General features: G+C 44.9%; 1 protein-coding gene across 2 annotated transcripts in view; it reads right to left on the reverse strand.

Moving 5' to 3' along the window:
* The window catches only part of prkcba (protein kinase C, beta a), a 287,734-nt gene that overhangs the window by 79,730 nt on the left and 185,766 nt on the right, over positions 1 to 22,238 (reverse strand). For both annotated transcript variants that reach the window (XM_072559144.1, XM_072559143.1), the window contains exons 4-5: positions 1,757 to 1,868; positions 522 to 650 (exon numbers count right to left, since the gene is read on the reverse strand). In XM_072559144.1, coding sequence (XP_072415245.1) covers positions 522 to 650; positions 1,757 to 1,868 — 241 coding nt within the window. The remainder of the gene's footprint in view (positions 1 to 521; positions 651 to 1,756; positions 1,869 to 22,238) is intronic.

Consider the following 22,238-nt stretch of genomic DNA (forward strand, 5'->3'; position numbering starts at 1 on the left):
GTCTCTCAGTGAGACTTGAACCCACTTTTCCAGCACTGACTAAAAAGCCCAACACACATACATCAAACAGACTCAATATGTAAGAACCCTTCTGAGTCAGAGGCATGAGTACTACCTACTGAGCCATGGTTGACAATAGGGTTGTGCTGGCTGAGTTTATCCTATAATATAAAGATTACCATCTTCAAGACATGTGCAAGAATTTAGAGACTTGCAGGGTCTTTTGTGGAGTGCTCTGTCCCCACAGGTTGTTTTTCTGCATTGCCTTGTCCCACCAGGGTAATTATCTGCAGTGATGTGTACCTTCCAGAAGGTGGCACCAATACTCCACCATTGCTGAGGCCTGTTAATACATCTCATTAGTCTGGCCTAGGCCAAGTTAGATATTTAAAACGTGATCAATATGGGGTTTTAGACTTATTTATTTGCACTTATTTCAGTTATAGTTTCAGCTTGGTGTGAACCTTGAAGGTCAGAAACAGATTTTAAACATGTTATGAGCCCAGACAACTGATACTTACCTAACACAGTGAGTAGATCTTTAATGATCTCAGCCTTAATGAAGATACGGCCCCTTCGTTCAGTGTGATCCATTCCACACATGCTGGGTACATTTGATACACATCGCTTATGCACGTTCATCATACAGGCTGGAAAACAAAACTTACATCAGAGATCAAAGAATCCCCACAGTGTGGAAGCAGGCCATTTGGCCAATCAGGTCCATACCAACTATCCGAACAGCATCCCACCCAGACCCAGCCCCCTACTCTATCCCTGTAACTTTGCATTACCCATGGCCAATTCACCTAGCCTGCACATCCCCGGAACACTTCGGGCAATTTAGCATGGCCAATCCAACCATCCTGCACATCTTTGGACTGGACGCCTTCAATTTTTTACTTTTGTCCTTTTATCATCCATCAGTCTTTGGCCAGTCCTCTCCAGACATTGCTGAGCCGTGATGGTGTCAACTGCTCCCTGGGATCTTAAAGAGTTGACCATGCCCGATTAGACCCATCTCTCACCCTGAACAGTGAAAATCCCCTCAAGCCCAGAGCTGCTCAGAATACCTCATCATCCTGAATTCATTCGACTGAACTGAGGTAACTCAATGCAAACCTCAAAGAATCCTGGTGTCTTCTGATCGGGCCCCAAACCCAGAATGCTGCAATAGCCTTTAAAATCCAGAATATTAATCTCCTCTAAACATGAAACCAACCTTCAGGATACGTTAAACCACATGTTAAACCTAACCACAGAAAGATTACTGCATTAACACTGAAGATTTAAACTCCCAAATGACTCATAAACATTACTTCGCAGGCTACTAGCCCTCATACTAGGAAGTATTAACCCCTCCAACCTCAGAAACTTCTAGCTGCTGCTTCAGCAACCTTGACAATATGAATTCAAATCTCTCAATGAAGAATTTGAGTATAATTTAAACTGAATTTGGAAGTCTGTCCTTTAGTGAAGGAGTTTGTCATTTGCGCCCAGTTTGGCCTACTTGACGTCAGTACCCACCAGATTGAGGACAATTCCAAATTATTTCTGTAAGTGACTGACAGATCACTCTGTTATATCAAACTGCCAGAAAGTGGTTCAAGGAAATGGCTGAACTCCCCCAGAAATCCTGACCTTGCCCATGATGTTCACATTCCTTTTTGGAAGTCTCTACATGTTCCAAATTCCATCTGTGACACATGCATCAAAAATGGAGGCAGAAGGTTTCCACCTGAACTTAGACACTTACAGTCACATTTCATGCCCTGGTGAATGAGGCCGTAGAGCAGGGAGCCACAGTGGTCACAGAATGTCGGGCTGGAATAGGTGTGGACCCGAAAGCCATGTTTGTTCCGGGGATCCTGAAAGAGAGAAAATCCAGCAACAAGCAAGATGAGCCTTAGTGGGTAAGGAATGAAGAGAATTGTAGGGAAGAGCAGAGATATATTGTTGACTCTAAACTCATGGTGAACATGATCTGAAACTAACCATTACATAGAAAACATCAAAGGCACAAGGCAACAGAACCATGGACAGTTGGTCTGATGGCCAGCTGGGCAGGACCAGAAGGTCTATGGGGTTTCAGGGAGAGCTGGGCAGGGAATGGTGAGTACAAAAGAGACAGGGTTCACCTCAGGGGTCACTCGGCAGAGTTCTGAGTGTGGAGAGAGAGGTTGCCTTGATAAAAACACTGACAGAGCGTAATGAAAATCTTATGCCTCTTTATACCAATGGGATCGATGGGAGCATGGTGGTAATGTCACTGGACCAGTGATCCTGTAACACTCTGGGTAACATGAGTTCAAATCCCACAATGACAGCTGGTGGAATTGGATTCGGTTAATAAATGTAAAATCCGAGGCTAGTTCGAGTCATGGTAGCCATAGCCTTTGCATGGTAACTATAATTGACTGTTGTAAAAAAAATCCATCTGGTTCAGTCAGATCCTTGAGGGGAGGAAATATGTTGAGCTCATGTGTGGAGCTCCAGTAAGTTACTGCGTGTGTTTTGTAGGCGGTACACACTTCTGTCAGTGTGTGTCACTGGTGAAGTGAGTCAATGTTAAGGTTCAGTAAAGACAGCAGGAGCACATGCTAGGAGCAGCACCGTGCATTCCTCAGAATTAAAGACAAGCATCAATCTGGGGAAGCTATAAAAGACCTTTGTATCAAACAGTGAAAGAAGCATATAATAAATGGAGCACAGTGATCCCACAATCAACGGATTGAATCTAAACTCTGCAGTCCTGCCACATCCACGGAGTGGGAAAGGGACAAACTTGCATCAAAAGTAATTAATTCTGGACAGGTTTGATATCTTTGAAATTAAATTGGATCAATAACTGACTAGAAAAAGGAGTCAGAATTTGGCGATGTTAACTGAATAAATAGCTGGGGGGGAATTATAACCCTCAGAAACAGGTGAAAGTAAGGCTCAGGCAGGATGTAAATAAAATTAAACTCTTCAGCCTGCCTTGAAGCAACAGACTTCTGTTTTAGTGGAGACAATGAAACCAGCTGAACCAGTGTCAACCTAGGCATTGGAAACATTGACAGCAAACACATTCCTGCAAAATCCTCCTTACTAACATCTGGGGGCTTGTGTTAAAATTGGGAAAGGTATCTCACAGACTAGCCAAACAACAGGCTCACGGAATCATACCTAACAGACAAGTCCAAAACACTACTGTCACATTCCCCGGGAATGCTCTGTCACACTGCCCGGGAATGCTCTGTCACACTGGCAGGATAAGCTTCAACAGCTAATGTGGCCCAGAAGTATGTCATTGGATAGGAGTTCCCATTGGGGTCTGAAGCAATAACTGTAAATCTTATCAAAGCTCATGGCACATGACCTAACATAGGCAAGGGAAGTTCTGCTAATTACCACCAAGCCCTTTCAAGGAAGCATTGAGGGTGGCAAAGGGCACAGAATGTCCCCTGGGTGAGAGACACCAATCGCTCAGGGGTGGCCCAGTAAACACTGTGGAGGTAAAGACCCACCTTCATGTTGAGGACAGCTTCTGTCAGGTTGTGTGGCACTATCACAGTGCTTTATGGAACTGACTAGGAACAAATCTACTAACTCACAACTGGGCATTGAACAGGCACTGTGAACTATCAGCTGAAGTAGTATTGTATTCATCAATAACCTGTAACCTTGTGACCTGGCATATCAATAAAGTTACTCTTCATTTTTCTAAATTCCAATACGTATTGGCCCAACTTGCTCAAACCTTCTCATAAGACAAGCCTGTGGAATTGCCCAGAAGTTTCTCTAAACTGCTTTCAATGCAAGTGTGTGTGTGTGTGTGTGTCTCTCTCTCTCTCTCTCCCCTTAAAGTAAGGTGACCAAAACCGAACACAGCACTCTGGGTATGATCTCACCAATGTCCTATATTTTAATATCCAGCCTTTCCTTGCAAAATAGCTTAATTATTTGTACCTGCATGCTGACTTCTTGTGATCTGTGTAAAAGAATATCCATATCCCTCCATACTTCAGCATTCTAGAGTCTCTCTCCAATCAATTAATAATCTTGTTTTATTTTTTCTGCCAAATTGGACAACCTTGTTGTTTCCCAAATTATGCCCCATCTGTGAAATTTCTGCCCACTCACAACTTCTGCAGATTCTTTTGGAGATTTAAAACCCTCCTCTCAACTTGTTTTCTTACCTACCTTCATAGTGTCAGCAAATTTCACCACCATACAGTTAGTCCTTTCATCAAAGTTATTAATATCATGCTTGTTTTACCTCTCTGAAAGAGCTATCTAATTTGTCTTCCCCTACTGTGCTGCATGTTGTTTTAATTATGTATCCAATTCACTTCTGCACATTATTGTTAAATCTGCTGCCATCACACAGGCTATGTATTATATCAAATTCTGATCTTGCCTTTGGCTGTTTTGCCAATTACTTATCCCCTGGTGACCTCTAGTTATTCAGGGGAAACAAGTTTTCCTTTTGTAATCGACCGTCAAAACCCTACATTATTTTGAACATCTCTATTAAGTGTGAGTTTTTTAACCCTTGCTTTTGAAGTTAGGAAATGCACACTTGCTGATGACCAAATAGCAGAGAATAAAATGTGAGACAGCCATTCAATAGGATACTTAGTGAAACCTCACAAGGGAGGGTAAAATCTATCATTGGGAAACCTCTTTTATGAACCTTCCTTCTGTGACTCCTTTTCAAGTGTAACAGTGGGGTTTTGGAGAAAGCAGGATCAGAAATGAAGAAAATTTTTTCCAAACTGGTCTTTAAATTATTGCCAGCTTGTTCGAGGACTTGTGTATGGATGTAATACACATATAGACCAGTAGAGGGAGCGCTGAGTCACTAGATGTAAAAAGAATAAAAGCAAAATACCACGGGCATTGGAAATGTTATGAACAAAAAGTGCTGGAAAATTCAGCAGAGCTGGCAGCTGACATGAAGAGAAGTCGCACTCACACCTCAGGATTTGAAATGAGATGTCTCTTTCTCTCCTGGGCTGGACTGCCAGGTTTCCTGGTGGAAAGCCCCACATTTTGGCCATTGTGGGGTGTGATCCGTGATCATTTACCTGGTACCCTCTTCACGTGAGTGGCCACAGCATAGGGCTGAGCACCTCCTTGCTCCTTGCACTTTGAAGCTCCCAGGGGCCACCGGTGTAAGAGTTTACAGACTGTGTGGTACAGCCAATCTGCTCTTCTTAACGGGAAGCTGCACAGAAATACAAAGAACACTGGAACAGAGAGAGGCTTCCACACAGATGGATATGGTGCTGGAGGACACAGAGGAAGGACATGGCTCCACAGGGACAAGAAGAAACTCAAGAGCAGGCCCCAGTAAAGGAAACCCAGGAAGGTCACTTCCAGGTGTTTGGACCCAGGAACCTGAGAGCTGTGCTGTGAGGAGTCGAATGAGCACCATTAGCTGCTCCAGATGCATCCTCACATGACATCTCCTACCCACCAATAACATCTGCCTCACTACCCCATCACTCAAACAGCTGCACTCCCTGGCATTCAGAACTTCACTCCATCCCGGCAAATCTTACTAACGCTGCCAGTCACACAGCCACCTCTCTCTGCCATCGCATCCTCCAGCTCTGATAATGAGGGTCAGCCTAGCACCTCACGACACTGACCTTTTACCAGTTTCTTGCAGGCAAAGGGATTGCACAACAGAAGGGAGCAAACCAGATCAAACCAGCGGGCAACAGGGACACCTACATTTGAGGGCTAGCAGGATATCATTCTCTGCATCATGGAGATGGCTGTGTCTGGTCCACGCCATCAAACACTGAAGATGATGGCACCTCACTGATGGATTTCTCTTCTCAATGTCCTCATCTCTGTGTGGCAAGCCAGATGCAGATGGCATGAACACTGAGCTTTTGCCCACACAATCCCCACCCTTCTGTCTTCCTGCTTTCAGATACTGAAGAACATACTTCCACCTGCTCGTGCACAATAACTTCAGGAGGTGGAAACAGAGTAATGTCACTGCATTGTATCAACTGAGAAACTGGCAATGCTCAAGAGGCCTCTATCAACCTGGGATCAGTAACTACAGAGCTATCTGGGAGACTACCAAGCCTGGCGCAAAGAATGGTCCATTTGCCAGCTCAGTGGAGGGCATGGTGGGACATCCTGCTGAAAAAGACACAGATCAGGACTCCAAAATACATGAAAGAGCAGTTGGACACGCACACTGAGATGCTATCAGTATTGGCTGACCCTGACAGACAGCCTCTTGTCAGGAAACAGAGGAGTCTGACTCCAACTTAATACATGGGGCCTGCCCTCAATTGCCTTCCTGACTGCGTGCTGCACCCCTGCTCTCTGTCAGCGACTCACAAACTGCTGTGCCTTTGGCCATCAACACTTCCCAACCTTGTGTAATTTAAGAAATACTCTTGTCCATTGAAGTGGATAACTGCACAATTTTCCAATTGTGCTCTTCTTTATTCTTGACCATTCACTGCAACTGGCTTTGTAGCCTCCCTAAATTTTATCGTAACTCTCATCTCCATTGTAAACATGTGTACACACACACACACACACACACACACACACACACACACACACACACACACACACACCAGCATCGCATCTAATCTTTGTTTACTTATCTCTTGTGTGGGATCTTATTGAAAATCTTCGGAAATACAAATACACCATGTCCTCTGCTTCTCTTTCATCAATACTACAAATAGCATCTTTACAAAAAACTCTAACAGGTTTTTTAAAGATGATCTTCCATTTCATAAATCCGTGTTGGTTCTATTTTCTAAGCGTTCAGTTATTGCATCTTTGGCAATAGATTCTAACATTTACCCTACTATTGACATCATAGTAACAGGGCTGCTGTCCTTCCTTTTCTCTCCCTCTCCCTTCTTTAAGTTGTGGCACTTGCTATTTTCAGAAACCTTGCTGGACTATATTGAATTTTGAAAAATAACCACTAATCCATCCAGTACTTCAGTCACTACAGCCTACAATACACTGGGGAGCAGCCCAATTCATCCAGGGGTTTTATTAACTTACAATCAAATTCATTTTTCAAATGCTGCCACTTCATTAAATATGAATTTTCTTGATTTCCTTTTTACTTTCATTTCTGCACTTTTTTTACTCCACTACATTTTCTAGAGCTTTTGGTCTCTAACATATGGAGCTTCAATTCTCTTCCTGGTTCTTAGTGAAACCAAATTGGTTCTCTATTGCCTCCGTGAGTGCCCCCTGCTGCCCCGACATTTCCCTTCAGCCCTCCATTCCCAGGTCATTTTCACCAAATCACATCACAACCAGGTTTAAACAAGTGCAGACAATACAAAGCAGGTTGTGGCAAATAAAGATTCTGGATTAGTGGTGCTGGAAGAGCACAGCAGTTCAGGCAGCATCCAAGGAGCTTCGAAATCGACGTTTCAGGCAAAAGTCCTTCATCAGGAATAAAGGCAGTGAGCCTGAAGCATGGAGAGATAAGCTAGAGGAGGGTGGGGGTGGGGAGAATGTAGCATAGAGTACAATGGGTAAGTGGGAGAGGGGATGAAGGTGATAGGTCAAGGAGGAGAGGGTGGAGTGGATAGGTGTAAAAGGAGATAGGCAGGTAGGACAAGTCCGGACAAGTCATGGGGACAGTGCTGAGCTGGAAGTTTGGAACTGGGGTGAGGTGGGGGGAGGGGAAATGAGGAAACTGTTGAAATCCACATTGATGCCCTGGGGTTGAAGTGTTCCGAGGCGGAAGATGAGGCGTTCTTCCTCCAGGTGTCTGGTGGTGAGGGAGCAGCGGTGAAGGATGCCCAGGACCTCCATGTCCTCGGCAGAGTGGGAGGGGGAGTTGAAATGTTGGGCCACGGGGCGGTGTGGTTGATTGGTGCGGGTGTCCCAGAGATGTTCCCAAAAGCACTCTGCTAGGAGGCGCCCAGTCTCCCCAATGTAGAGGAGACCGCATCGGGAGCAACGGATACAATAAACGATATTAGTGGATGTGCAAGTAAAACTTTGATGGATGTGGAAGGCTCCTTTAGGGCCTTGGATGGAGGTGAGGGAGAAGGTGTGGGCGCAGGTTTTGCAATTCCTGCGGTGGCAGGGGAAGGTGCCAGGATGGGAGGATGGGTTGTAGGGGGGCGTGGACCTGACCAGGTAGTCACACAGGGAATGGTCTTTGCGGAAGGCGGAAAGGGGTGGGGAGGGAAATATATCCCTGGTGGTGGGGTCTGTTTGGAGGTGGCAGAAATGTCGGCGGATGATTTGGTTTATGCGAAGGTTGGTAGGGTGGAAGGTGAGCACCAGGGGCGTTCTGTCCTTGTTACGGTTGGAGGGGTGGGGTCTGAGGACGGAGGCGCGGGATGTGGACGAGATGCGTTGGAGGCATCTTTAACCACGTGGGAAGGAAAATTGCGGTCTCTAAAGAAGGAGGCCATCTGGTGTGTTCTGTGATGGAACTGGTCCTCCTGGGAGCAGATACGGCAGAGGCGGAGGAATTGGGAATACGGGATGGCATTTTTGGAAGAGGTAGGGTGGGAAGAAGTGTAATCCAGGTAGCTGTGGGAGTCGGTGGGTTTGTAAAAAATGTCAGTGTTAAGTCGGTCGTCATTAATGGAGATGGAGACGTCCAGGAAGGGGAGTGAGGTGTCAGAGATGGTCCAGGTAAATTTAAGGTCAGGGTGGAATGTGTTGGTGAAGTTGATGAATTGCTCAACCTCCTCGCGGGAGCACAAGGTGGCGCCAATGCAGTCATCAATGTAGCGGAGGAAGAGGTAGGGAGTGGTGCCGGTGTAATTACGGAAGATCAACTGCTCTACGTAGCCAACAAAGACAGGCATAGCTGGGGCCCATACGTGTGCCCATGGCTACCCCTTTGGTCTGGAGGAAGTGGGAGGATTCAAAGGAGAAATTGTTAAGCGTGAGGACCAGTTCGGCCAAACAAATGAGAGTGTCGGTGGAAGGGTACTGTTGGGGACGTCTGGAGAGGAAAAAAACGGAGGGCTTGGAGGCCCTGGTCATGGCAGATGGAGGTGTAGAGGGATTGGATATCCATGGTGAAGATGAGGCGTTGGGGGCCAGGGAAACGGAAGTCTTGGAGGAGGTGGAGGGCGTGGGTGGTGTCTTGAACGTATGTGGGAGACTGGGCGCCTCCTAGCAGAGAGCTTTAGGGAACATCTCCGGGACACCCGCACCAATCAACCACACCGCCCCGTGGCCCAACATTTCAACTACCCCTCCCACTCTGCCGAGGACATGGAGGTCCTGGGCCTCCTTCACCGCTGCTCCCTCACCACCAGATGCCTGGAGGAAGAACGCCTCATCTTCCGCCTCGGAACACTTCAACCCCAGGGCATCAATGTGGACTTCAACAGTTTCCTCATTTCCCCTTCCCCCACCTCACCCTAGTCCCAAACTTCCAGCTCAGCACTGTCCCCATGACTTGTCCAGACTTGTCCTACCTGCCTATCTCCTTTTACACCTATCCACTCCACCCTCTCCTCCTTGACCTATCACCTTCATCCTCTCCCCCACTCACCCTTTGTACTCTTTGCTACTTTCTCCCCACCCCCACCCTCCTCTAGCTTATCTCTCCACGCTTCAGGCTCACTGCCTTTATTCCTGATGAAGGGCTTTTGCCTGAAACGTCGATTTCGAAGCTCCTTGGATGCTGCCTGAACTGCTGTGCTCTTCCAGCACCACTAATCCAGAATCTGGTTTCCAGCATCTGCAGTCATTGTTTTTACCTCGTGGCAAATAAAGAGACAGCACCACGAGGGAAGGTCTGGAAGACAGGGTCAATTTAAAGGACAATACAAGGAGGTGGGAAAAGGGCAAGTTAACAAAAAAAAAGATAGCACCAGCCCACTGTGAGTTTTCAGCATTTTCTAGTTTTGGAATTCCAATAAGGTTCAATCCAGGTTGGGTAACCTTCACTGGAAACCCTCAGGACCACTTCTGAGGGACCAGAGTTCAGATAATTGTAGATTCTGGATGAAGGATATTCAGCACTGACCCAGGGGTTCACGCACCAGGTCACACTGAGGCAATCAGAGAAGGCAGGTTCCAAAAGATCCAAAACGCTGCACAGAAATCTCAGACAGGGAGATGTTACTGAGCGTGTTCTCATTTTTTGTCTAAACTTCAGCACGAACGGGGGAGTCCAGCTCGGAAAACTCAACTAATCCTACCCCCAAAACTGAGAGTAACTCTCCCACCTGCATTCCCCCTGACAGTGACTGGTTCCTCACGTTGGGGGATGTACACTAGGGTTCTGCTTGAAGGGGAACCACTAGAAGACCACAGACCAGACAACTGATATTGTCCAAAGGAAATAGACACATTGTACCTATAGAGCTGCGAGGGATGTTAACAGACATCGATTTAAGTCACCAAAGATTTGAGTCAAGTTTGAGGAATGCAAGAGATGTGTTCGACTGGCCAAAGATGAGCAGCACAATGAAGAGCCTGCAGCAAAAGCAGTGTTTGTAATGAACGCCAAGTGAAGCCAGTGAGGGAGCTGCTGATGACACACGGTATCCCAGGCACAGCTTGATGAAGCTGGGAGTAAATCTCTTCACACTTACAGGGCCTGATTATCTTGTCACTGGAGACTGCTATTCTGGTTGCTGGGAGGAGGATCAGCTCACTCTGTGACTGCCGCTGAGATTGCTGAATGACTGAAAGCAGGCGTCAGCTGTTACAGCTTTCCTGACATTTTGACGAGCAACAATAGCATTCAGTTCCTGAGTGAAGCATTTAGTCACTTTATAAAGGATTGGGAAATTCCATACCACACATTATCTCAAAACTATTCCCCGTCAAGTGGAAAGGTTGAGGCAGCTGTGAAAATTGCCAAAGGAATCAAAGAAATTGAGCACATCTGACATTGATGTACACAAGCTGAAAAATGTGTTGCTGGAAAAGTGCAGCAGGTCAGGCAGCATCCAAGGAGCAGGAGAATCGAGGTTTTGGGCATAAGCCCATCATCAGGAATGAGGAAGGTGTGTCAAGCAGGCTAAGATAAAAGGTAGGGAGGAGGGACTTAGGGGAGGGGTGTTGGGAATGCGATAGGTGGAAGGAGGTTAAGGTGAGGGTGATAGGCCTGGAGGTGGGGGCGGAGAGGTCGATAAGAAGATTGCAGGTCAAGAAGGCAGTGCTGAGTCCGAGGGTTGGGACTGAGATTAGGTGGGGGGAGGGGAAATGATGAAGCTGGAGAAATCTGCATTCATCCCTTGTGGTTGGAGGGTTCCTAGGTGGAAGATGAGTCACTCTTCCTCCAGGCGTCATGTGGCCAGGGTCTGGCGATGGAGGAGGCCAAAGACCTGCATGTCCTTGGCGGAGTGGGAGGGGAAATTAAAGTGTTCAGCCACTGGGCGGTTGGGTTGGTTGGTGCAGGTGTCCCAGAGGTGTTCTCTGAAACGTTCCGCAAGTAGGCGGCCTGTCTCCCCAATGTAGAGGAGGCCACATCGGGTGCAGCGGATGCAGTAAATGATGTGTGTGGAGGTGCAGGTGAATTTGTGACGGATATGGAAGGATCCCTTGGGGCCTTGGAAGGAAGTAAAGGGGGAGGTGTGGGCGCAAGTTTTGCATTTCTTGCGGTTGCAGGGGAAGGTGCCGGGAGTGGAGGTTGGGTTGGTGGGGGGTGTGGACCTGACCTGACGAGGGAGTCACGGAGGGAGTGGTCTTTTCGGAATGCTGATAGGGAAGGGGAGGGAAATATATCCCTGGTGGTGGGGTCTGTTTGGAGGTGGCAGAAATGAAGAAGGATGATACGATGTATCTGGAGGTTGGTGGGGTGGTAGGTGAGGACCAGTGGGGTTCTGTTCTGGTAGCGATTGGAGGGGCGGGGTTCAAGGGCGGAGGAGCAGAAAGTGGAGGAGATGCGGTGGACAGCATTGTCAACCACGTCTGAAGGAAAATTGCGGTCTTTGAAGAAGGAGACCATCTGGGTTGTTCGGTATTGGAATTGGTCCTCCCGGGAGCAGATGCGGCGGAGGCGAAGGAATTGGGAATATGGGATGGCGTTTTTACAGGGGGCAGGGTGGGAGGAGGTGAAAACTAGGTAGCTGTGGGAGTCGGTCGGTTTATAGTAAATGTCCGTGTTGAGTCAGTCGCCCAAAATAGAAATGGAGAGGTCTAGGAAGGGGAGGGAGGAGTCTGAGATGGTCCAGGTAAATTTGATGACTGTATATCAATGACTGTATCGGCACTACCTCATGCTCCCATGAGGGGGTTGAACAGTTCATCCACTTTATTAACACGTTTCACCCCGACCTCAAATTTACCTGGACCATCTCAGGAATAATAATCTGCTAATACCCAAGAACAGTAACATATATTTGGGTAATGCGGGTAACCCAAAATGTACTTGGAAAAGTAAATGTGTTTATTTTGTATAAAAGAAGGGATGTTTGGATTGAAATGCAATCGTGTACAAATGTCCTTCCTGGTCTGCTGTAGTCATGTGACCTCAACCATGAAGCACAAGCATTGCAGGCAACCACCTTCCTGAGACTTCAATCAAGAATCCATTCTGAGCAGGTAGCTGTCTTTGTTATACACAGAACACCAGCTTCAGTGTTTCTTCCGACTTGTGGTCAACATGAGGGACCACTGGCTCATCAGCTGAAGGGGAGCAGTCGGTGGTAACCAGCAGCTCCACCATCTTGGAATGCCTCACCTAGTTTAAACAAAAACTGCTGATCTTAGTCTTGGATATTTCAAATGTTTGGTCTGGCTGAGCCAGCATGTGACTCCAGACCTGCAGCAAGGTGGTTGACTCTTAACTACTTTCCCAACCAAGCCATTCAGTTAAATTAACGGTGCGAAAGGCACAAAAGAATAAAACCAGATGGACTACCTGGCACTGGAAAGTACAATGGTAGAAACAGCCCTATTGACCCGCAAAGTCCTCCCTGCTAACATTTGGGGGCTAGTGCCAAAACTGGGAGAGCTGTCTCACAGACTAGTCAAGCATCAGCCAGACATTGTCTGTAAGGTATGATTCTGTGAGTAAGACTATGTCCAGACACCACCATCACTATCCCTTGGATAATTCCTGTCCCAGCAGCAGGACAGACCCAGCAGAAGTGGTGGCACAGTGCTAAAGAGTCAGGTGGGAGCTGCCCTCAGAGGCGTCAACATTGCTTCCGAACGCCATGAAGTCTCATGGTATGTGGTCAACTATGGGCAAAGAAAAGACCTGTTGGTTATCACATACTGCCACACCCTGTCCCCTTCTCCCACGTTCAGCCAACGAATCAGACGCTTCCATGTTGACTACACTTGGAGGAAGCACTGAGGATGTCAAGGGCACAGAATGTACTCTGGATGGGGACTTGCAATGTCCACCACCAAAATGATTCTGCAGCAGTACCACTGACTAAACCGGTCAGATCCTAAAGGACATAGCTGCTAGACTGGGTCTGCAGCAGGCAGTGAGGAAACTAAGAGGGAAAAACATACCTGACCACATCTTCACCAAACTGCCTGTCCATGACAGTATCGGTGAGTGACCACCGCACAATCCCTGTGGAGTTATGGTCCCATTTTCACATTGAGAGTACCCTTCTCATCTCATACTAGGGGGATATAATTGACCAACACAATTTGCAACCTGGCATATCCTGCACTCAAACATTACCATCAAGCCAGCGATTGAACCCTGGGTCAATGAAGAGTCCAGCAGGTGTAACAGAAACAGCATAAGGCATATCTAAAAATGAGATGTCAACTTCCTGAAGCTACAAAACATGTGTGTCAACAGCAAAAGGAACAGGTGATGGCCACAGTTAAGTGATTCTACAGCCTGTGCTCTAAGCTCTGCAGCTCAGCCATATCTATTTATGAATGATGTGGGACAGTGCTCCACAAATATCCCCATCCCCAAAATGGGGGAGCCAAGCATATCTGTGCAAAAGATAAGTCTGAAGCACTCACAACAATCTTCAGCCAAAATTGCTATGTGGACAATCCATCTCAACCCCCTCCAGAAATCCCCAGCATCATAGTGAAACTTCCACTGTCAACATCCTGGCAGTTACCATTACCCAAAAGCTGATGTGGTCCTATAAGCACTGTGGCTACAACAGCAGGTCGGAGGCTAGGAATTTTGTAGCAAGGAATTCTCTTCATGACTCCCCAAGGCCCAAATCAAGATTGTGATGGAACACTTCCCACTTGCCTAGATGAGTGCAGCTCCAACACTGAGTTCCACCAGCACTGATGCTCAGCAATAGCAGCAGGTACCACCTACAGGACACACTGTTACAATTCACTAAGGCTCCTTACACAAACCCACAACCCACTTCCACGACAAGGTCAAGGACAACAGATACACGGGAATGTATCTGCAATTTTCATCTAAGCTACTCACCATCCTGGCTTGTTCCTTTACGGTCAAAATCCTTCCCTAATGGCATTGTAGGTCTACCTATAGTACATGGAGTGTAGTGGTTTAAGAAGGCAGTTCAACAGCACCTTCTCAAAGGCAATAAGGGTAGGCAATAAATACTGGCTCAGCCAACAATGTCCATATCCTGTGAGTCAATTAAAAACAAAAATCACAGCTTGTAGGTGGGGAGAGAATTCCACTACCCTGTGAAAAAAGGACTTTGTGATTTTATGTCTGAATAACTTAGTATTAATACAATTTAATTAAAGGAAGTAACTACAGAGATAATAGATGCACTGGTAACATCTTCCAAGAATCCTTATATTCTAGAAAAATCCCAGATGATTGGAAAACTGCCAATGTAACACCCTCATTCAAACAAGGAAGAATTTGAAAAATAGGTCATTATAGGCCAGTTAGCTTGACATCTGTCATCGGGAAAATGTTACAGTCTATGATAATGGATACAATAACAGAGCATTCACAAGTACATCATGTGATCAAAGAGACCAACTTGGCATCATGGAGGGGAAATCCTTCCGAACAAATTTATTAGAGTTTGATGAGGATGTAACAAGCAGAGTACAGAAAGGGAAAGCAGTGTATTTGTATATTTAGATTTCCCAAAAGAAATTCAGTAAAAGGTTCTACACATAAGGCAACTTAATAAGAGTCCAGGATGTTAGGGTAATATATTAGCATGGATGACGAACTGGTAACTAATAGAAGACAGAGAGCTGGGAAAAGGGGGGCATTTTCAGGATGCCAAACTGTAAGTAGTGGAGGGCCAAGGGGATCAGTACTACAGTCTCGATGACTTACAACATATTAGTGACTTGGCTCATAGATATGAATCGTACTCTAGCCAAATTTGCAGATAACACAAAAAAAGGTCAAGTGGAGAGAATGACACACTGTCTCGGGATAGAGACAGGTAAAGTGAGTGGGCAAAACCTTGGCAGAAAGAATACAATGTGGGAAAATATGAAGTCATGCACTACAATAGGAAGAATAGAAAAACTGTATATTATTTAAGTGGAGACAGAGTACAGAAAGCTACAGGAGAGAGGGCGCTCATGCAAGAACTACAAAATGCTAGCATACAGGTTCAGGGGGTAAAGGGGAAGGCAGATGGACTGTTGCTATTTATTTCAAAGGGAATGGAGTATAAAAATAGGGAAGTCTTGTTAAACTTATGCCAGGCACTGGTTAGGGCACACCTAGAATATTGTGAATATTTTTGGTTCCTTTACCTCTGGAAAAATACACTGGCGTCAGAGATAATCCAAAGAAGGTTCACCAGGTTGATCCTGCGTATGAAGGGATTTTCTTATGACGTGAAGTTGAGGAGGCTTGGACTGTACTCATTGGAATTTAGAAGAATGAGAGGCAACCTTATTAAAACATACAAGATTCTTCGCGGCTTAACAAGGTAGAATGGAAAGATTGTTTCCCCTTATGGGACCAGGGGAATCAGAGTAAAGATGTTGCCCATTTAAGACAAGATGAGGAGGAATTTCTTCTCTCAGAGGATTGTGAATCTGTGGAATTCTTTACCACAGAGAGCTGCAAAGGCTAGGTCATTAAGTATATTCAAGGCTGAGGTAGCCATTTTTAATCAATAAAGGAATCCAGGGTAATGGGGAAAAGGCAGGAAAATGGGAGTTGAGAATTATTGCATCAGCCATGTGTGGAAGCAGACTCAATGGGACAATAGCCTACTCCTGCTCTGATGTCTGAAGGTTTCATGTCTTTTTTGTTCAGGGCTACCCCTGTAGAGAAAAACAGTTTCTCTCTATCTACCCTTTTAGTCTCTTTGTTTAATCACTTTTCAAAACCTACTAAACTCAGGATAAGTGTGAGCTATGTTTATGTTCGCAAGCTTCTACTTAATCTTTAAATTCCATGAATTATATTAATCCCGTGGAATCATAAAGCTTTTCAGGAAATCCTGACCACAAACTGAAAATATAACTGTTATTTGTCCTGGAACAGTAGGCCGACATTATTATTACTGAGAACTGGAACAATGAATTAGGCTTTTCTGCAAAGAATTAATCTGTGGTTTGAAAATGAAGTGAAAAAATAATCCTTGGCTACTTATACCAGTTAGGATTTAATGACTGAAAGATAGAATGATCTTGGTTAGGTTTCAAAAATATTGAAATATTGATATTTTTTATGTGTAAACTATAAGGAAGATGAAGTGCTTTGAGATGATGAAATGAGATAATGGTAACACATAATATCTGAACAGAAATGACCAGCCTTCATTGTAAACCAGTGTGGGATTTAACACTCCATAACTTTATCAGGAATGATCATACAGGAAGACAAATGAGGTGCTGCATACAGGAGAAAGCACAGCTCAGTTTCAACCCAATCAACATTGTGATATCCTGTTTCTAGTTTTCAACCCTTAGTTCTGCTGTCCTATGTGTGGAAAAAAATGCTTCCTGATTTTACCCTTAAATGACTTTGCTTGAATTTTCAGATAGCACCTCCTCCTGAATTTTCCCCACCAGAGAAAACAATTTCCCTGTGTCCACCTGCTTTAATCCCGTAAACTCACTTGGATCATACCCTAACCTTCAGAATTTCAAGAGAATACAAGTCCAGTTTATGAAGCCTGTTTTCATCATGTAATCTCAAAAGCCTTCCTAACACTCTGGTAAATCTCAGCTGCATGTCTTTTAAAACTAGGATATCTGCCTTACTTTTGGTGTCCAAACTGAGTGCTCTAGGTTTTTAAAAATGCATTTGTTCACGAGATGTGGATATTACTGGGGCTCAGTGGTCAGCACTGCTGCCTCACAGTTCTACCAGGGACCCAGGTTTGATTCCACCCACAGGAGATTGTGTGGAGTCTGCACATTCTTCCCGTCTCTACATGGGTTTCCTCTGGGTGCTCTGGTTTCATCCCACAATCCAAAGGTTAGGTGGATTGGCCACATTAAATTGCCCATTGTGTCCAGGGATGTGTAGGTTTGGTGAATTAGCCACTGGATGTACAGGGTTACAGGCAAAGGGTAGGGGGTGGGTCTGGGTGGGATGCTCTTCGGAACGTTGGTGTGGACTTGATGGGCAGAACGGCCTGCTTCCACACTGTAGGGAATTCTAGGATTCCTCCTTAATGTTGCAGTCCCAGCCTCAGGTTGCAGACTCTATACTCTGTATCAGATGATGTGGTTTGCTAGTCATTAGAAAGCTTCTAGACCATATTACAATTCCAAAAACTTAGACTGAACTTCCTCCTAAATTCTGAGTTTGCTGCCAGTTTCACACTTCTAAGGTCTGGCCTCCTTCTTTATTCTGGAGTTGTTTCAAAATCTTTTACTAGCTATGCTTTCATCAGTTGTGAGCCGTTATTATTTTTAAAGAACTGATCACACTTCCCCTCACTTGTTAAACCAAGAGATTAATCCAAGTTCCTGACATTGTGAAGTTGCTGTGCTGTCCTTCTGTTCTAAACCACTATTAAAAGAAAACACTTCTAGAAATTGGCTAAGGAAGAGTACTGGTTATGGAATAGAGTCACTGAGTCATACAACATGGAAACAGACCCTTTGGTCCAACTAGGAGAAAGTGAGCACTGCAGATGCTGGAGATCAGAGTCCAACTAGTCCATGCTGATCATGTTCCCAAACTAAACTAGTCCCACCTCCGTGCATTTGGCCCAGACCCCTGCAAACCTTTCTAATCATATGCTGATCCAAATATATTTAAATGTGGTACCTGTACCTGCATCCACCCTCTTCCTCTGGCAGTTCGTTCCACACACTAACCACTGTCTAGGTGAAAAACGTTGCCCCTCACATCCTTTTTAAATCTTTCTCCTCTCACTTTAAAAATATGGCCCCTACTTTTGAACTCCCTCACCTTAGGGGGAAGACCTTTGCTATTCACCTTATCTACATAGCTCATGATTTGATAAACCTATGCTTTAGGGAAAGAGGTCCCAGCCTGTCCAGCCTTCTTTTATAGCTCAAATCCTCATTTCCAGCAACATCCTGGTAGGTCTTTTCTGAAGCCTCTCCAGTTTAATAATATTCTTCCTATAACAGGGCGACCAAAACTGGACACATTACTCCAGAGGGGCCTCACCAACCTCATCATTACACCCCAGCTCCTATACTCAAAGGTAGTAATTGATTTTTAAAATCAATCTGCTCAAAGATATTATCACACACCTCTAGAGCAGGTGGACTTGAGTAACTGGTCAGTGTAGTTGTTTACTGGATTGGTCAGTCTGTTGGTAATGTTTATAGTTCTTGATTAGAAACCTGAATGCAAATTCAAACCCCACCAAGACAGTTTGGGAATCTAAATTCAGTGTTGCAAGAATTTGCAAAGAAGAATTTGAAATCAATAAAGATGATCATGAAGCTCTTGGATTTTCATGAAAAACTGAACTGGTTTATAATTGCCCAGGAGAGATTGAAATCCCTGCCTAGACTATATGTGACTCCAGTCTAATACCATCATTGCAGTCTCTTAATTGTCCTCTGAACTGCCCTGACAAGGTGCTCAGTTGTATCGAAGCTTATTTCCAAGCAGGTGGCTCACCGACCATTTGGCACCATCACCTCAAGACATTGAGAAATGGCAATGTGTGCTGACCCTGCCAGCAACGCCTACTGAATTTATTTAATAAAAAAACACAATGTGCATTAGGTTCAATAAGCAATGGGCTCTAGAAGATGAGTTTGTAATGACAAATTGGCAGGCTGACTGCAGAGAGACTCACACTGTGGAGACAGGGCACAGTGTTGAGGAAAGACACAGGGTTTTATACAGGGACTGTGGAGCACGTGGCTGGGTATGGAAACTGAAGTGATAACTTGTCATCTCATTATTTGAAGATGTAACTGTGCAAAGCTTAGCACAGTGTAGGATGGGCTCGGTTTCTACAGGAATGCCTAGTACAACCATAAGATTGAAATTACAACTTCTGAAATGTTATATTACAACAGCAGTGCAGTCTATACAAGATGGAAAAAGTTACACTGGTTTGAGCAGAGCTGGATGAACCTCTTTATTCTCGGTCAGATTTCCCAAGGATGGGGAGGAGCTTCCTAAACTGCAGAGGCAGTATTCACCATACAAGGGTGGTGAGGAGCTTCATAAATAGCGGGCAGTATTCACCATACAAGAAGTTGTAAAGTTTGTCTTTGCCCTGTGGGGCTGCCCCATAGTTATGTTCTGAGGAGAGGCTTGGTCACAGAGACTACGGTGCAGTGGGTATCCCGTGGGCAGGCGAGGGTAATCTGAATAGAAGGCACCTGTGCACAGTAACCTCCACTTATTCCTCGTCGATGAACATCTCAACATTAAAATATTTATTTCTTTTTGCAAATCCCAGTGTGGCCTCATTCCCTCTTACATCAGTAACTATCTCCAGTCTGTTGTGTTATATCTCACGACTAGTATGTTTGTATATCTTTAAGAGATAAAGTCATGATACTATTGCTGTAGCATAGCATGTGACCTGAAGGTTTCAGGGTCTCACACCATTTTGCCCTGGGATCACTTGAGGCATGACATGCTACTGGAAGCCTCCTGTTCTTTGCAACCCATTAGCTTAATATTATCAGAGTTGCTGTTTGTTTATAATAGGTTAGCTGTAATAATTTATTACCCTTGTATGGTGAATACTGCCTCTGCAGTTTAGGAAGCTCCTCCCCATCCTTGGGAAATCTGACCGAGAATAAAGAGGTTCATCCAGCTCTGCTCAAACCAGTGTAACTTTTTCCATCTTGTATAGACTGCACTGCTGTTGTAATATAGCATTTCAGAAGTTGTAATTTCAATCTTATGGTTGTACTAGGCATTCCTGTTGGGTGCTTTAATACCACAATGTCCACACCCAGTTCCTTATACTAGGTTAGAGTAACATAAGGATGGTGCATCTCGTGAAATACCCTACTCGAGGTAAATTCATATCACAACTGGCAGCACTGGCCCCTGACTTCGGGGACAGATATTTTGAAACCTCATTGAAGACCAATGAGGCAACAGCTTTGGACAACTGTGAAAGTGGACAAAGAGGCAGTTTCTTATCCTTTAGCAACTTGAGCTTCAGTGGGTACAAGCAGCCATACTGTCATAGAGATGTACAGCACAGAAACAGACCATTAAGTCTAACTCGTCCATGCTGACCAGACATCCTAAATTAATCTAGTTCCATTTGCCAGCATTTGGCCCATATTCCTCCAAACCCTTCCTATTCATATACCCATCCAGATGCCTTTTAAATATAGTAATTGTACCAGCCTCCACCACTTCTACTGGCAGCTCATTCCATACAAACACCACCCTCTGCATGAAAAAGTTGCACCCTAGTTCCCTTTTATATCTTTCCCCTCTCATCTTAAAGCTATGTCCTCTAGTTTTGGACTCCCCCTACGTCAGGGAAAAGATCTTGCCTATTTACCCTACCCATGCCCTTCGTGATTTTATAAACCTCCATAAGATCACCCCTTAGCCTCTGATGCTCCAGGGAAAATCACACCAGTCTATTCAGCCTCTCCCAATAACTCAAACCCTCCAACCCTCGCAACATCATTGTAAATCTTCACTGAACCCTTTCAAGTTTCACAACATCCTTCCCAACAGGAGGAAGACCAGAATTGCAGGCCAAACCAGAATAGTGGCCTAACCAATGTCCTGTACAGCTACAGTATGACCTCCCAACTCCTATACTCAATGCAATGACTAATAAAGGAAAGCATCCTATCTACTCGCAACTCTAGTTTCAAGGAACAATGAACCTGCAGTCCAAGGTCTCTGTTCAGGAACACTCCCCAGGACCTTACTATTAAGTGTATAAGTCCTGCCCTGATTTGCTTTCCCAAAATGCAGCACCTCACACTTATCTAAATTAAACCCCATCTGCCACTCAATGGCCCACTGACGCATCTGATCAAGGTCCTGATCTACTGTGAGGTAGTCTTCTTCGCTGTCCACTACACCTCCAATTTTGGTTTCATCAGCAAACTTACTAACCATACCTCCTATATTCACATCCAAATCTTTTATGTAAATGACAAAAAGCAGTGGACCCAGCACCAAGGCTTGTGGCGCACTGCTGGTCACAGGCCTCCAGTCTGAAAAGCAACCCTCCACTACCATCCTCTGACTTCTACCTTTGAGCCAGTTCTGTATCCAAATGGCTAGTTCTCCCTGTATTCTACGTGATCTAACCTTGCTAATCAGTCTCCTGTGAGGAATCTTGTTGAACAGCCTACTGAAGTCCATATAAATCATGCCCCCCATTCTGCTGTCACTAATCCTCTTTGTTACTTCTTCAAAAAACTCAAATTAGTGAGACATGATTTCCCAAGCAAAAACTATGTTGACAATTCCTAATCAGTCCTTGTCTGAGGTAGGCTTTTAAACCTCACACCTGACAGAACTCATTTTCTTTTGATTCATATATCAGCCTTTTCAACATCTAAGGAAATTCCTAACTGTGCCTTAAAAATGAAAGGCTCAAGTTACAAATACAGACCAAAGACTACAGGCTTGTACTGAAGTACAGTGAATACTCGAGCTCAGTCTCTTTAAAAAAAGAACTCAAGAGGCTACTGAACGGGTTTAAAACGAGCAGTTTTAAATAGACCAGAAACACTGTTCAGTATCACGCAAAGAAAAAACTATAGACAAAAACATTCTACATTAAGAAAGCTTGCCGAGTCTAAAGTTAAAAATCACACAACACCAGGTTATAGTCCAACAGGTTTAATTGGAAGCACACTAACTTCCAATTAAACCTGTTGGACTATAACCTGGTGTTGTGTGATTTTTAACTTTGTACACCCTAGTCCAACACCAGAATCTCCAAATCATTGCTAAGTCTAGA

Source organism: Chiloscyllium punctatum, chromosome 40 (assembly GCF_047496795.1).
Source record: "Chiloscyllium punctatum isolate Juve2018m chromosome 40, sChiPun1.3, whole genome shotgun sequence".
In the NCBI taxonomy this organism is placed as follows: domain Eukaryota; kingdom Metazoa; phylum Chordata; class Chondrichthyes; order Orectolobiformes; family Hemiscylliidae; genus Chiloscyllium; species Chiloscyllium punctatum.